The sequence below is a fragment of the Mus caroli genome, chromosome 7 (genome assembly GCF_900094665.2).
Source record: "Mus caroli chromosome 7, CAROLI_EIJ_v1.1, whole genome shotgun sequence".
Taxonomy (NCBI): domain Eukaryota; kingdom Metazoa; phylum Chordata; class Mammalia; order Rodentia; family Muridae; genus Mus; species Mus caroli.
The window spans coordinates 122,162,230-122,178,503 of record NC_034576.1 but is presented as its reverse complement, the minus strand read 5'-3'; the positions used below and the strand labels follow the sequence as shown (position 1 = coordinate 122,178,503).

At 40.8% G+C, this 16,274-nt stretch overlaps 1 protein-coding gene across 1 annotated transcript in view; it reads left to right on the top strand.

Annotated features, from left to right (window-relative positions):
- Dnah3 (dynein axonemal heavy chain 3) overlaps positions 1–16,274 on the top strand; it is a 163,931-nt gene that overhangs the window by 69,081 nt on the left and 78,576 nt on the right. The window contains exons 32-38 of the mRNA XM_021168736.2: positions 2,804–2,895; positions 4,690–4,909; positions 5,941–6,075; positions 9,156–9,267; positions 11,415–11,656; positions 13,092–13,192; positions 14,303–14,408. Of these exons, the coding sequence (XP_021024395.1) occupies positions 2,804–2,895; positions 4,690–4,909; positions 5,941–6,075; positions 9,156–9,267; positions 11,415–11,656; positions 13,092–13,192; positions 14,303–14,408 (1,008 nt within the window). The remainder of the gene's footprint in view (positions 1–2,803; positions 2,896–4,689; positions 4,910–5,940; positions 6,076–9,155; positions 9,268–11,414; positions 11,657–13,091; positions 13,193–14,302; positions 14,409–16,274) is intronic.

The following is a 16,274-nucleotide window of genomic DNA, read 5'->3' as shown; positions in this document are numbered from 1 at the left end:
TCTTTCTTTCTTTCTTTCTTTCTCTCTCTCTCTCTCTCTCTCTCTCTCTCTCTCTCTCTTTCTTTCTTTCTTTCTTTCTTTCTTTCTTTCTTATATGTGTGTACACTGTAGCTGTCTTCAGACACTCCAGAAGAGGGCATCAGATTTTTGTTATGGATGGCTGTGAGTCACCATATCATTGCTGGGATTTGAACTCAGGACCTGTGGAAGAGCAGTCAGTGCTCTTAACTGCTGAGTCATCTTACCAGCCCCGTGTTGGTGTTTTCCATCTATTATTCTTTGTAGGGCTGGATTTATGGAAAGATATTGTATAAATTTGCTTTTTTTTCATGGAATATCTTGTTTTATCTGTCTATGGTAATTGAGATTTTTGTTGGGGATAGTAGTCTGGGCTGGCATTTGTGTTCTCTTAGTGTCTGTATGACATCTGCCCAGGATCTTCTCACTTTCATAGACTCTGCTGAGAAGTCTGATATAATTCTGATAGGTCTGCCTTTATATGTTACTTGACCTTTTCCCCTTACCGCTTTTAATATTCTTTCTTTGTTTTGTGCATTTGGTGTTTTGATTATTATGTGACAGGAGTAATTTCTTTTCTGGTCCAATCTATTTGGAGTTCTGTAGACTTCTTGTATGTTCATGGGCATCTCTTTCTTTAGGTTAGGGAAGTTTTCTTCTATAATTTTGTTGAAGATATTTACCACTGCTTTGAGTTGGGAATCTTTACTCTTCTATACCTATTATTCTTAGGTTTGGTCTTCTCATTGTGTCCTGGATTTCCTGGATGTTTTAGGTTAGGAGCTTTTTGGGTTTTGCATTTTCTTTGACTGTTGTGTCAATGTTTTCTATGGTATCTTCTGCACCACAGATTCTCTCTTCTAGCTCTTGTATTCTGTTGGCATTGCTTGCATCTATGAATCCTGATCTCTTTCCTAGGTTTTCTAACTCCAGGGTTGTCTCCCTTTGTGATTTCTTTATTGTTTCTATTTCCATTTTTGGATCTTCAATGGTTTTGTTCATTTCCTTCATCTGTTTGTGTCTTTCTATAATTCTGTAAGGGATTTTTGTGTTTCCTCTTTAGGGGCTTCTAGTCTGTGTTCTCCTGTATTTCTTTAAGGGAGTTATGTCCTTCTTAAAGTCCTCTATCACCATCATGAGAAGTGATTTTAGATCTGAATCTTGCTTTTCCAGTATGATGCATAGCAACTATCCAGGACTTGCTATGGTGGGAGAATTGGGTTCTGATGGTGCCAAGTAACCTTAGTTTCTGTTGCTTATGTTCTTATGCTTGCCTCCCACCATCTGATTATCTTTAGTATTACCTGCCCTTGCTATATCTGACTGGAGCCTGTCCTTCCTGTGATCCTGGTTGTGTCAGAACTCCTCAGAATTCAATTGTCTCTCTGATTCTGTAATTCTGTGATCCTGTGATCCTGAGAAATTGGGTGTGTCAGGGCTCCTGGGAGTCAAGCTGCCTCTGGGGCCCTGAGATTCTGGTGTGACCAAGCTCCTGGGATCCTGGGATCCTGTGGGCCTGGGTGTGTTAGAGTGTCTGGGAGTGGAGCTTTTTCTGGGTGTTGTGGGACTGGCTGTGGAGTTAGCACCCAAGGTCTGCTCAGGGGACCTGCTCAGACTAGAAGGAACCTATGCCACTGGTTGGGTGGAGTTCCTGGGTGCATGAGTCCTGCTGGTCCCAGTTACTCATGGTGTTGGGGCAGATGTGTCCTTCTCACCACTGATCCTATGATCCTAGGAGTGTTAGAGCACCTGGGATTGGATCTTCCTCTGGGTGTTGTGGGGCTGGCTGTGGAGTTCGCCCTCAAGGTTTGCCCAGGGCACCCTCAACTACCTTTCTTAATAGCTCGGGCTAGAGTTAGCACTCTCACAGTTAGCTTGGTCCTTTCACATAGATCAAAAAATCAAGAAAATGCATGCATAGACATGCTCATGAGATCAATCTGATAGAGGTAATTCTTAAATTGAAATTCCCCTTTACCAAGGTCTGTCTAGGTTAGCTGATATAAGCTGGTGAGTGTCAAAGTAGAATTTGGACCTTCATTTCTCTTTTTTATACCTAACTGCTGCACTAACCTTAGCCAAAAGCCATGTTAGACCTGCACAAGAAAATTACATGAGACAGACATTATAGGAAGTAGTAAGCAATGGTGTAAGGAAGTCTGAGTTAGTCCTGGTTCTCCAGCTAATTAACTATAAGAGTCATGCAGGTCCCTTTTCTCTAAGTTCTGAGACAATAATAGAGTAGCTGATATTTATTGATTCCTAACTATGAGCCACATTTGTTCATGGATACTTCACTGATACTGTATCATTTGTTCTCAGGATATTCCTATGAAGAATTAAAGCTATTAGTTCATTTTGGGGGAAAAAAAAGGCTGAAGTTTAGGATTCTATAACTTCCCAAACTGTCTGCATCAGAACAGAAATCAAATCAGATCTTGCTTGATTTCAGAATTCTTGTGTTTTGGTCTTGCATTCTTAAATGGCATCTGACATCCTACTGAATTCTGGGGAGTTGAATGATGCTATAAAATGTCCTCATTTAACAAAGAGTAAAATATAGTTGTAAAACCAGCATACAGCAATGATACCCAGTGCAATAGCATGTAACTTGGTCCAAGTCAGCACAGAGTTTGTCTGTCTGAGTTAACTTGTCTTCTGGCCCTTCTTTTGATTGTCACTGGGTTGACTGGATAATCACATGACTTCTATTTGTCTTGTAGATGTGCCTTTCCTAAGTATTTATCTTGTATCCTCTTGTTCTAACTGATTATTTCTTTTCCAGGCCTTATTCCGAACAGTAGCCATGATGGTGCCAGATTATGCTCTTATTGGAGAAATCTCCCTCTATTCTATGGGATTTCTGGACTCCAGAAGGTATGTTACATTTCTTTTCATTACAAGTGAGCTCAAAATAGTCCTAAAAATTTCTTTCTTTATTCCTTCCTGAGTGGGGGGAGGAGGGTATGGGGGACTTGAAATGTAAATGAAGAACTATTTTAATAAATTTTAAAAAAAGAAAAAAAGATAGTCCTAAAAAGCAATTTTTTTCCATGTGTGGTAGATTTGAGGTAGTTCATTGGAAGAAAAGAATAAAAACTCAAGAAACTTTATTCTAGCTGATTTGAGAACATATGGCCTTAGTTTTGCTCCTAATCCCATTCCTGAGAAAAGGCTCAGATAACCATGAAGGGGTCCTTCTCTGTTTATACATACCCAAACACTGTTAAAAACTGTAGCCACTCATATCTTTCCCACCCCTCATGCTAACACATCTACCCCCCCCCATATTAATAAATGGCTTAAAACAAGACTATAAACATGAGATTATTCCAAAGCTGCAGAGAGAAATTTAGTATTATTTAATTAAATAAATAATTTAGTTAAATGCTAGCAATATAACATTTATTGGCTCCAATTAATGGAGTTATTTCTGATTCAAGCACCTCCCAGTTTTCCAAGGCACTCAGTAATTAATCAGTGTCCTTATGTGTGTACATATATACTCACAATAGCACACACCAGGAGCTATGAATCATTATAAAATGGTTTATATTGGCCCAACCCAAGTTTTAGATTTGTTTTTTATTATTGTTGTTGTTTACCTTGTCTTTCCCTCAATTTTGTTGTTGCACTAAATGTCTCTTCATTTATTCTTCGTACAGAATGTATAGGTGTTTCTTATTTGTAACCTAAGAATTTTTCACAGATTATATCACCCTTCCTTGGCAAAAGGCTTCCCCCAAGCTATAGGTTTATATTTTCCCTATGGTAGACCTGGATCACATTGGTTTAACAATTCAGTTCACCATCTACCTAATGCTAAGCCTTGTGCTACAGTGTGAACACATCTTTGTTTTTAAAAGTGAATCCATTTTCTAAAGGGAATTGTCATAAGGGCAGCGTGTCTAAGTATATTAGTTAGGGTAATAACCCTAATGTCCAAATCCCAAGGGCAGAGCACGACAAATCTTTGCTTTGCACTCATTCAAAACTGCAAATGGATATTTCTGATCAGAAGCATTGTTCCTCATGGGGAGAATCAGGAACCTGGGATTCTTACAGCATGGTTACATCACATGGCCTGGGATGTCTCATGGAGGAAGTTTTATGGGTCAGCCTGGACCTGACAAATGTCACTTGTTCACCCAACACTGTCTAGAACACATAAGTATGGTCTCCTCTAACTATACGTAGTCTGAGATATGTGGTTCTCAGCTGTGTATCCAGAAATACCAAGACGTAGACATGCATGCACATGAGGATATGTATGTACTATGATGTATATATTACACTTTTGAATTATTATTCTTGTATTAAAATACAAACAGGATATCAAACAATATTGTGATGTCACAATATTGTGGAGAAGGTAAATGTCCCCCAGTAAACCTTACTTTTGCTCTTCAGTGACTGACACAGTTAATACTTTGATCCATTGTTTCAAGTGTGTGTATGTCTGCACATGTACACACACGGAGCACATAATGTGACTTCATTTAGAATGTATGTTAGATATATATGCCTTGCTTGCTTTCATCCTATCTTTGAATGAGAGTTTGTTCATTATGGTGATTCTGGTAAAAAGACTTGCTCACTAAAACCATGGGCAAGTGTAGTTTCTGAAGGGGCTTCAATGAGGACCTAAGTCACGTCTTTGCCCTTGTACAGTCTTGCCCAGAAGATTGTTGCCACCTACCGCCTGTGCTCTGAGCAACTCTCATCCCAACATCACTATGACTATGGCATGCGGGCTGTCAAGTCTGTGCTCACAGCTGCAGGCAATCTGAAGCTTAAGTACCCTGAGGAGAATGAGAGTGTTCTGCTGCTCCGGGCCTTGCTGGATGTCAACCTGGCCAAGTTCTTGGCTCAAGATGTCCCCCTGTTTCAGGTATGCTGTCTGGGGGCCTTGTCCAGGAACCCGGGCTCAACTTCAGAGAATAAAAGATTTTCTTCAGCACCTCCCCACACCTTCCTCCTCCTGGCACCCTTTCTCATCCTAGCCATCCCGCTTTTGAGGGTGTGTGTGTTGGTGCATGCAGACACCCAAGTTGGTGTATGCAGATAGCTCAGCTACCATTGTCTATTGCTCTCCTTTACTTTTTAAAGACAGATTCTCATTATGTAGGCTCTGGCTGGCCTAGAACTTGCTATGTAGAACATGCTAGCCTCAGTCTCACAAAGATCTGCCTGCATCTGCCTCCCAAGTCCTGGGATTCAAGGCACAAGCCACCACGAGTGACCTTCCACCTCTTTTTGTTGTTGTTGAGGTCATGTCTTGCACTGAACCTGGAGCTAACCAAACCAGCTACAATGACTGCCCAGTAAGCTCAAAGACCCCATCAGCCTCTGCCTTCCCAGAGCTGGGATTACTGGCACCACTTTTTGTATGAGTGTTCAGGATTCAAATCAGGCCCTAATGCTTGCACAACAAGCAGTTTAATGACCTAGTCTTCCCTAACACACCTTTTGCCCACCCCCTTCATGTTAATAATAGTAAAAAAAAAAGGCCATATTTAGGTCCAAATTTTGATAAAATTTTTTTTTTCACTATTTGCTTTAGATCTGAGCCATGGTTTTTATCTAATGGAATTAGTTTCTTTTATAACTAACTTAAGGCCTATCTTCTTTATCAGGCTGTGAGTGCCATATAGCCAGGAATTGTCCATCTCATTAGTTTGTGGCATGACCAGCAAACAGCACTGTGGCCCTGTTAAATCTCTCTGGCTTCTAAAACTATTTGGGAGGGGAATCGTGTTTCACGGACTTGGCATTTGTGATTTTCAGTCCAGGAAAAAAATAAGTGTTGCAAATTTTCTAACATTTCTTCTGTTTGTAGATCTCCTTTTAAGAGAAGGTGAACTAACCAACCTAACAGGTATCCCCACCACATCCCATTTCTCTTGAATTATTGTATTACAGGGAATTATCTCAGATCTATTTCCTGGAGTTGTTCTTCCAAAGCCAGACTATGAAGTTTTCCTGGAAGCACTGAACAACAACATCAGAAAAATGAAGTTGCAGCCAGTGCCCTGGTTCATTGGGAAGATTATCCAGGTTAGTTTCCTCTGCCCAAGTTGGGGTCTGCTGGAGTCAGGAACTAGAAAGACCTAGGGCAGATGTGAGCTGACCTAACAGCAACCATCAAAATCTGAGTAGCAAGGGAGATAAAAGACCCACTTGACAGTCTATTGTGCCATCAGCCTTTGCTTCTACAAGATAAAGGGTAGGATGCAACGTTGTACCTAAGCATGCAATGGTGACATGTGTGAACCGCAGGAGGTACATTTGTAATCTCAAAACAGTACCAACAACAAAGCAAAATAAGATAAACACCAGCACTTTTTCTCTGGTCATCTTTCTTGGGGAAAACTTTGTGGTTACACTGAGCTTTTCTGACAGAAAGCACAAGTCTATACAGCCTGACCTTACAGAGCTTCCATAAAGCTTCATGCTAGTTGAAGTGTTTCCCTCCATGCAAAGCTGACTTACGACTTACAGTAATAAATTCAATGAACTGTGGCCGAACTGCACACTCAGATCTGAGTCACATAGAGTCAAAGAGACTTATAAATACCAACTAATCTAGATCCCACAAAAGCAGTGAGGTTCAGAGAAGAACTAGATTTGGGATTAGTGTAGACCCAGGTTCAAATCTCACTACTGTAAGATCCTTCTGTGGGGTCTAAGGCAGATTATTTCACCTCTCCGGGCCTCAATTTCTTCACCTGTACAATGGAAGGACAAGAAGCGTCCCTATAGAGTGATTTCTCAGAGAGCACACATGCATAGAAAGCACTAGACGGTGCATGGTGCTATGTTTGTGTCTCCTCAGTCATCACCAGCTTCATCTGCTTTGTCATTTCTCAAAGTTAGGATATTCATTGACGAAAAGGTCAAGGTAGGACCCAAACCTTCAGACTTTGAGGTCAGACTGACTTGCACCAATAATTTTTCTCCCCAGTATATCATCAGGTGAACTAATTTATATATATTTATATATATTTCATTTAACCTGATATTGAATCTAGCTCTCTCTTTTTAATTTTATATGTGGCCTATCCTTTTAACTAGGCATGCGCTTTAATTTCTTATATTTTATTATGAAATCTATTAAACTTCAAAAAAGTGGAGTTATGAATAAATATCCCCTATCCGCCTAGATTTTACAATGAATATTTTGCTTTATTACTTTCTCACCCATTATCATCAATTCGTCTACCCAAGCACATATTCACTCATCCATACATCCACCCAGTCATTCACCTATTCCACCATATATCCACTTACCCGTCAATCTATTCATCCATCGATCTTGCTTTCAATGCCTTTCAAACTATTTGCAGACATACAGGCAAAAGTTGATGTACTTTAGTGCCGATTCTAAAAACATAAAGTTATATCCTCAAAACAAAGATACCCAGAATTACTTGCCTTTTTGTATCTTGCTATCTTCACAGCCATTTTCACGAAGGCTGGAGGCCACCAAGTCAGGGATGCCTTCTGTCCTATTTTCACCTCTATTCACTATAAATGTCTCTCAAACATACTTGAGCATAAAGCTTTCTTGATGGTTGGGAATTTACTGTTTTGTTCTTTCTCTGACCATACTACCCAGATCAGTGCCTGGCATGCAGTAGATACTCAATCAATGTTTGCCAGTGTGTATTTTTCTCTCCCTCCACCACCCCCATAACCATCACCTTCCTTGGTTCTTCTCATCACTCATCTCCAAGGTGAAAAAAAAAATAACAAGAACTAGACCTTTAAGATAAAAAGCTTCATGTGTCACTTTTCTCTGAGGGGCTCACAGTCTAAAGGGAATTTTTTTCATGTAAATAAAAATGACTGGAGTATTTTTTATTTTAAATATTATGAGCTGCTTGTCACAGGAAAAGAAAAGATCAGGAAATAGTTTTTAAAAATGGGCTTTTATGAAAACTGCTGTTGATACATGAATTAGTTCCTTTTCTGTTGATGTGATAAAGCAACTGGTAGAAGAAGTAGCTTAACAATTCCTGATGGATGAGAATCTGTCATGGCAGAGAGTTAAAGCAGTAGGCAGCAGGCCTGGCAACAGGACAAGGAAGCAGGAACTCACGTCTCAGCAATGGGCCCTAAGAGTCTCTAAGCTCTCAAAGCCATCCTGGGTGTCATACTTCTTCCAGCAAGGTCACACTTAAAACCTCCCCAATCAACGACGTCAGCTGAGAACCAAGTGTTCAAATGCCTTAGACTATTGAGGACATTCTTGTTCAAACCACGACAGTACTTAAGGGCTGGAGTTACATGGAATGCTATTGATATGTTGGAGCCTGACTCTGGAAATAGTTTTCATCAGCTGAGAGCTCCATTCAGGTCAGAACAGTACATAGACCTCCAATAAAAAAAAATGCAGGTTGCTAAAATGATTCCTATTGCCTTTCTCTCTTTAAAGGTAAATGCCATCTCTAATAAATTATGAATATGGGTATACATGTAAATATATTTTTTAAGAAATAAAGTATTGTGAATCATAGTTGCCCTATCCACTATAGAATTCTACAGCTAATTCTTCCAACCTAATTTTTGGGGTGTCAGGAATCTAATGTCTCTCTATCCCCCAACTCCTCTCCTTCCTTTCCTGCCTCTAGTGGCCACCATCTACTTTTTAATTATAGTGAGTTCATAAAAATAATCATTATCTTGGAAGATAGAAATGTAATTACCCTGATTTGATCAATATAGTTCTTTAAATGTATCAAATGATTATAGTGTACCCAAAAATACATACAATTATTTCGTATAAGCTAAACCTTTAATTTTTAAATTTTTTTCACTAAGTGTTTATAGGCACAAGTGATGAAGTCAGAAGACAATTTTGGAAAGTTGGTTTTCTCCTTCCTTTAGAGGTCAGATACACTCAATGGGGTCATCTGAGTAATCACATGAGAATTAGCATCTAGATAGAAGAAGAACAAATAGTACCTTATGTCCTAGGCAATCTAAGGTGTATCTAACAATAGACCACTAAAAGGGCTTCAGCTTATGATAGTTAATGCGACCCTGAGAACCTGATATCTGCCCTTCATTAACCTCTCACTTGTAGTACAGGGCAGTGCACCAGAATTGACTCCCTGTATGACTTCTCTTCCCAGATCTATGAGATGATGCTGGTAAGACATGGCTACATGATTGTTGGAGATCCAATGGGTGGCAAGACATCAGCTTATAAAGTTCTGGCTGCAGCTCTGGGTGATTTACATGCAGGTAAAGCTTGCCCCTCTGCTTTAGGGAGGTCAGGACTTCCTGCACAGTTACCTGACTTGGTGGAGACAACGCCAACTATGAGCTTTGTCAACCTGGGTGTTGATATATACATTAAAAGCAGAGCACAGCACACAAACGTCTGCAGGTAGAAAATAAAGGCTGGGACACAGGGTCTTCCAACAATGGGTTTGCTGTGCATGGTGTGGAGGCTGGAACAATACCATTAAATGCTCAACGGTGGCTTTCCCTGTGGTTCCCCAAGGAGAATAGCTCAACTGTTGTTGACTTAAACAAAATCAGTTTAAAAACAAAACAGATACATGCTTCCTTTCCTTTCCTTGTGTTCTTCCCATACAAGCTTCCTCTTCCCATACTTCACTTCTCTTCTCTTCCCTTCCTCCTTGTCTCCCTTCTTCCTAGAGTAGAGGATGAGAGCTCATCTTTGGAATAAACACTTAAACTTAGGAAAGTAACTTAATGTCGTCTCCTCTCTTTTCCCAGCTCTAGGATGGGATTGATTTGAGAATTAGATTATGTAGATAGATACATGGAACATTGTAGGTAGTCAGCCAACAGAATCTATGTTCACCACTAAATAAACAGTCTAGGTTTCTTTTCTTCCATTTGTATGTTTGTTTCTATATAATACGCCAACACGTAATTCTTAAACGCATGCCTATGCTGCACATGAGTTTAGACAAGAACTTAAATTAAAATTGTTTTGGGGGTTAGAGGGCTGAAGAAATGCCCCAGTGGTTAAGAGTGATTGTTGCTCTTCCAGAGAACCTAGGTTCCATTTTAAAATGTTTTCTTGCCAGGCATGGTGGTACATTCCTTTAATCCCAGGCCCCAGAAAGCAGAAGCAGGCAGATCTCTGTGAATTCAAAACTATCCAGGTCTACATAGTGAGTTTCAGGAGAGCCAGATCTAAAAAATAGAGACTTTGTCTAAAAAAAATTTTTTTTGCTTTTCCTTATTACTTGTTTTGGAGTTTGAAACTATTATTTTATTTTTTAGACAGAAGCTCACTATTGTAGCCCAGGCTGGTTTTAAAATACATGATCCTCCTGCCTTAGTCTCCCAAGTGCTGAGACTTGGGTATGTACCCACCCCACCTAGGTAAAACCATTTTCTAATAAACTTTACTGTTTTAACTTTAAGAATACCCTGTGTATGACTTGACCCATACCACTATGTGTATCCCCAGAGAGGTCACAGCTATTGTAGGACTGATCCCCACCAGTTTATATCATCTCTAAATGAATAAAATAGACTCACATCAGTGACTTAGCTTGACTTAGTCATTTAGACTCTCCTTTGGATGGAGAAACGCAGTGATTATTTCCCAGAATCATTTCACCTATCAGGGGTTTTATCATCCCAGGCTAGAGCCAAGTGTAGCTGTGATTCCAGGCACATAAGAAGAGCTGGTGAAATGCTGGTTCCTTTCTTTAATGTTTGAGCTCTTCTCAGACAAAGTAGGTTTCTTTAATTATGAATCTGACATTTACCTAGTTTGAAATAAGACTCAGAAGAAAATATGGTTACAAATACTTTTTTGGTGGGTTGTGATAACACACAACAAAAGGCCTAATCTTTTTTTTTTAATTTTCCATTATTAAATTTATTTTATTCATTTTTCTCTCATACATTAAATGCTGAGTACAGTCTCTCCTCTCTCCATTCCTCCATGTTCCCCTCCCCACCTCTTGTCTCTATCATATTCACTCCTCCTCCTCCNTAGCCCTTGATATAAAAGAGCTGGCCTCTCAAGGATCCAGTGAACATGGCCTAACAAGTTACAAGAAAACCATGCACAAACCCTCGAGGCAAACCAGGAGGAGGAAGAGGGTCTTAAGTGCATCCAAGAGGGTCAGAGAAGCCCTCACTGCCACAGTGGTCTGTCCTGTGAGAACACTAAGCTACCCAACCATGAAATACATGCAGAGTATCTAACTCAGACCCAGATAGTGAGTCCACTTGAGTCCAGTCAAAAGGCCTAATCTATTCAGCTACCCCAATCTTTATAAGGACCAGGTGTCATTTTATAGAATCTCCTTAGACTGCTGGTTCACCAAGTTGGTAGTGTTTTGTTTAATGCCTGATCTCACCAAAGCCTTTGTAATGGGTTGGACTTTCTCACCCAGCCAACCAGATGGAAGAGTTTGCTGTGGAGTTCAAGATCATCAACCCCAAGGCTATCACAATGGGGCAACTGTATGGCTGCTTTGATGCTGTGAGCCATGAGTGGACAGATGGTGTCCTGGCCAATGCTTTCCGGGAGCAAGCGTCTTCCATAACTGATGACCGCAAATGGATTATATTTGATGGACCAGTAGATGCTGTTTGGATTGAAAATATGAACACTGTCCTGGATGACAATAAAAAGGTAGCTACCAAGCCTATCACTTATTTGTGGGTGGATTAAAAATTAACTCATGAATAATCAAAACTTTACAAAGTCATGGACTTGTTACCTAGCATAAATGTCCCTCACAAAAATCATTATTAGTTCACTAATTATGATTCAATTTGTACTTACAGTTAGTAAGATTTGAGAATAAAATTATAAGTAGAAAGGATTGGGGATGTAGCTCAGTAACAGGGCACTTACCTCATAAGGCCAAGGTTCTGTCTCCAGCACCACAAAGAAACAAAAGGTATGAAAATTTTAGGCAGAGTCATAGAGTCTAATAAATAAGTCAAGCTAAGTCACTGGTGTGAGTCTATTTTATTTATTTAGAGATGATATAAACTGGTGGGGCATCAGTCCTACAATAGCTGTGACCTCTCTGGGGACACATACAGTGGCATGGGCCAAGGAATACACAGAATTTTTTAACCACAAAATTGGATGAACCATGGGTATCTGGCATTCAATCTCCCCTGAGTGACTAAGGGCTCTAGTTTTGTCCTAGGATTAAAATGCCTTACTTGAGTCTATGTTGCCAAGTGGCAGGTTGTGTCATGAGTGGATGTTCTGAGGCTCACATGTTCATCTTCACTGCCTGCCTCAGGGATATGCCTGTCAAACAAGACAACCTCTAGTGGTCTCTCACTCCATCCCAAGAGGGATTTAAGGAGTAATTCTTCTCATTCCAGCTGTGGGCTAGTCATTGTGGGAGGTTCAAAATCAGCAGTTTCTCAGAAACTTGAGCAGTCAAACTAGGCAGAAGATATGCCCGTGAAGATAAGCGACTAAATTCTATGTGAAGTTAGGCCTAGTGGCACTGACCCACGATCCCAGCTACTCAGGAGAATTGAGACAGGGATCTGCATGGACTGAAGAGAGATCTCAAAGCTAGGATGGGCAGTATAGTGAGATCTTTCTCAAAGTAGAATGTGAAATAACAATAACAACAACAATTTTGTGGTAATACAAAGAAAGATCAAATTTCTTCATAAGCATTAATAATGTCTCAATATTATCCCAGGTTGCAATTCACTGTGAGGCCAGATACTCTTTCCCTAAAATGACAAGTTTTTCTGCCATGACAGCAGTCCTCAAGCCTTTTTCTCTCCGTCTCTCTCTCTAGAACACTTATATCACGCTACACCTTGCCTATAGCCTTCCTCCTTTTGGCAGAATGTAGACCCAAGGAAGATGGAAATTATTGTCTGCTTTATCCTGTGCACTCAGAATGATGCCTGACACATAGTGGGTGCTTAACACATATGTGTAGGTTCCACTGAGTTCATTTTGTCTCCACTGTGACCCTTCATTTGTAGATGGAATTTTAGCTTGCTCCCCATCCCTGTACTTTCAGCTGTAGTTAATGGGTGGAGAATCTAATCTTGTTCTCCCCCAAACCTTACACTTACAGCTATGCTTAATGAGTGGAGAGATCATTCAAATGAGCTCCAAGATGAGTCTAATCTTTGAGCCAGCAGATCTGGAGCAGGCCTCCCCCGCCACTGTGAGCAGGTGAGCTGATGTGTTTGGTATGCCTGTGTTCATATGGGTGCACATGCTTGAACATGAAGGGAAAAATAAAATAAAGAAAAACTAAACAGGAAGAGGAAGAGGAGAAAGAGGATGAGGAAGTGGGGGAAGGAGAGGGAGGAGAAGAATGAGGAGGAAGAGAAAAAGAAAGGAAGGAAGAGTAGGAAAAGAAAAAAGAGAAGGAAAAGAAAGAAAGAAAGAGAGAAAGAGAAAGAGACAGAAAGAGAAAAAGAGAGAAGAAAGAAGAAAGAAAGAGAATAGAAAGAGAGAATAGAAAGAGAGAAAGAAGCAGCTTACAAGGAAGGGGCTGGATTGGAGCCCCTCATTGATGGCAAGAACTTGTTCCCCTACCAAATGACCTGAGTTCAGTTCCTAACTTACAACTGCCTATATCCAGGGGACACAATACACTCTCCTGGCCTCTTTGGCCTCCTGCATACATGTAGCATACCCTCCCCCCACACACACATACACACAATACACATAATTAAAAATAAAAGTAAAATTTAAATAAAGGGAGAGGAGGAGGGAGGGACTATTTTAGCTTACAGTCTGTAGGCTTTCAGTCTGTCACGGCTAAAAGGAAAGGTGGAACAGTTCTTATCATAATAGCAGAAATGTGTGGTTGCGGGTTGTTCACTGATATCGTGGAAGTAGAGTAGGGCAGGGACCAAGGGTGGGGCTATAACCTTCCAAGGCCCTCCTCTCCTTAGTGACCTATATATCCTTCAGATAGCACCACCAGCTGGGGAACAACATTCAAAATATGATGCTATAGGGAATACTCAGATTTAAACTGCATGTACATACGTGTATATGCACACACATATTTGTACTTTATGAGCATATAGAGTGCTTATGACTAATAAGGAAAGAAGTCAAGATTCCTGGCACTATTCTCTACATGGAAAGGGTGATTAAGCACTTGGTTAACCTAGGGAAATAAGATGAGAAGGGTCATGTAGCTGGATAAAGTCTATTGTCAAAATCCATAAAGCCTAGAATATTACATGGCCATGCTGGTGCCAACAAACGTCAGCCAGTGTTAGTAATGAGCAAGCACACACAAAACCCAATTGTTTATGCCTCCAGGTGTGGGATGATCTACATGGAGGCCCACCAGCTGGGCTGGAAGCCCTTGAAGGACTCATACATGGATACTTTGCCCCGCTGTCTCACTAAGGAGCACACAGAACTGGTAAGACTCTGGGACATCCCTTTCATCACATGACTCCCATCATTAATTCCATCCCCCTTCCACGGACCTAGCGCAGGCCCACCTCTACCTTCATCATCCCTCTATCTTCCCCAACAGTCTCATTATGTTGTCCTAGGATGCCTGATATTTTTAACTTTCTTCTTCATGTAGTGGGGATGACATGGTATAATCTATCTCTTCTTGTTCCACCCTCCCCCGTGGAGAATACCAGAGCCAAGGACAGTCTTGATGGTGACCATGATGTTGTTTTTTACTCTACCATCCCACTAGCAGAAATATGTATAGCTGCAGTTATAGAGACAACCCCTTAAAAGAACCATGCTTCTTTGTGCTGTCACCCCACAAATGGTGCGACAAATGAGAATCACATTTCCCTTCCTCCCATCCTAAGAAAGGAGAGTCGGAAAGATAGTTCTTTTGGTAAAAATGCTTGCTGTTAAGCTTGGGGACCTGAGTTCAATCCCTAGAACCATGTTAAAAAAAATAATGAACAGTGGATACCATGACATACAACTATAATCCCAGTGCCAGAGACAAGGAGAAAGGAGAATTTCTGGGGTTTGCCAGCTAGCCTTTCTAGCCAAATTGGTGAGCTGTGCTCGGGGAGAGACCCTATCTTTTAGAGAGAGAGAGAGAGAGAGAGAGAGAGAGAGAGAGAGAGAGAGAGAGAATATGACTAAAGAAGACATCCAGATTGACCTCTGGCCTCCACATGCCCAAACACTATGACATGTATCTGCATATATGTATCCATACCATACACATATAAATTAACAAATCAGTATACCAGAAGTAGGAAAGCTCAGGCTACATAGGTAGCTGACTACACTGTCAGGCCAGGGAATCCAGGAGGGAGATCCTGTATTTACAGTGCCTCTTGTCTTTCTTTGTTGAAGTCCTTAGGAGACACCTGTGAAAGAAGCCAAGGGTTGAATTTTGTCCCACTATGGAATACTCTGAAGGATTATATAGGACAGACAATCCCATGTCTGCCCCCATTCATATCCATATATAATATATATGACCACATGCATTTATATAACACACACACACACACACACACACACACACACACACACACACACACTGGCAGCTACCAAGACCTCATACCCATCAAGTCCCTGTGGACTCTATCATGACTTCAGACCCCTTATTGAAGCCTGTGATCCACTGTTGTCTAGCCTTGCCTGTCTCTGCTGCCTATTGACTCCCTCTCTAGCCCATTCTCATTCCTGGATCATCATTTCTTGTTTCCATTCCTACAAAGCCCAGATTTTGCAACCTCAAAGCACCTGTGCCTTTTATTTCCCATTTAGATATCTTGCCTAAGTCAGACCTTTGTCATTGGGTCCCATAATCTCCTTGCTGGGCAGTGTGGCTCAAGCACTTGCAGTCTCCTGGGTACCACTCCCACTGCCACAGCAGGGAAACATTGTTTCCTCCTCCAAGAAGCCTTCCATGACTTATTTTAGGCCCTTCCTGTTATTCACCACTTAATGTTTTTGTTTCCTTATGATACTTTCTGCAGCCTGTAACATACTTGGTTCTTTGCTCATTGTCTGTCTCTCCTCCTCCTAGCAGGAGTTGAGTCTGTCTTCTCTACTATTCATCCCAACCATTTTGGCCACAATGCAACCAGTAAATACCCAATAAATATTTGTTCACTAAACGAATACAGATGCCCTTCCATTTACAATGGAAACTCACTGCACATTGAAAATAGCATAAGTTTAAAAATGCATTTAGTCATACCCAAGGAGCTAAAGGGATCTGCAACCCTATAGGTGGAACAACATTATGAACTAACCAGTACCCCGGAGCTCTTGACTCTAGCTGCATATGTAT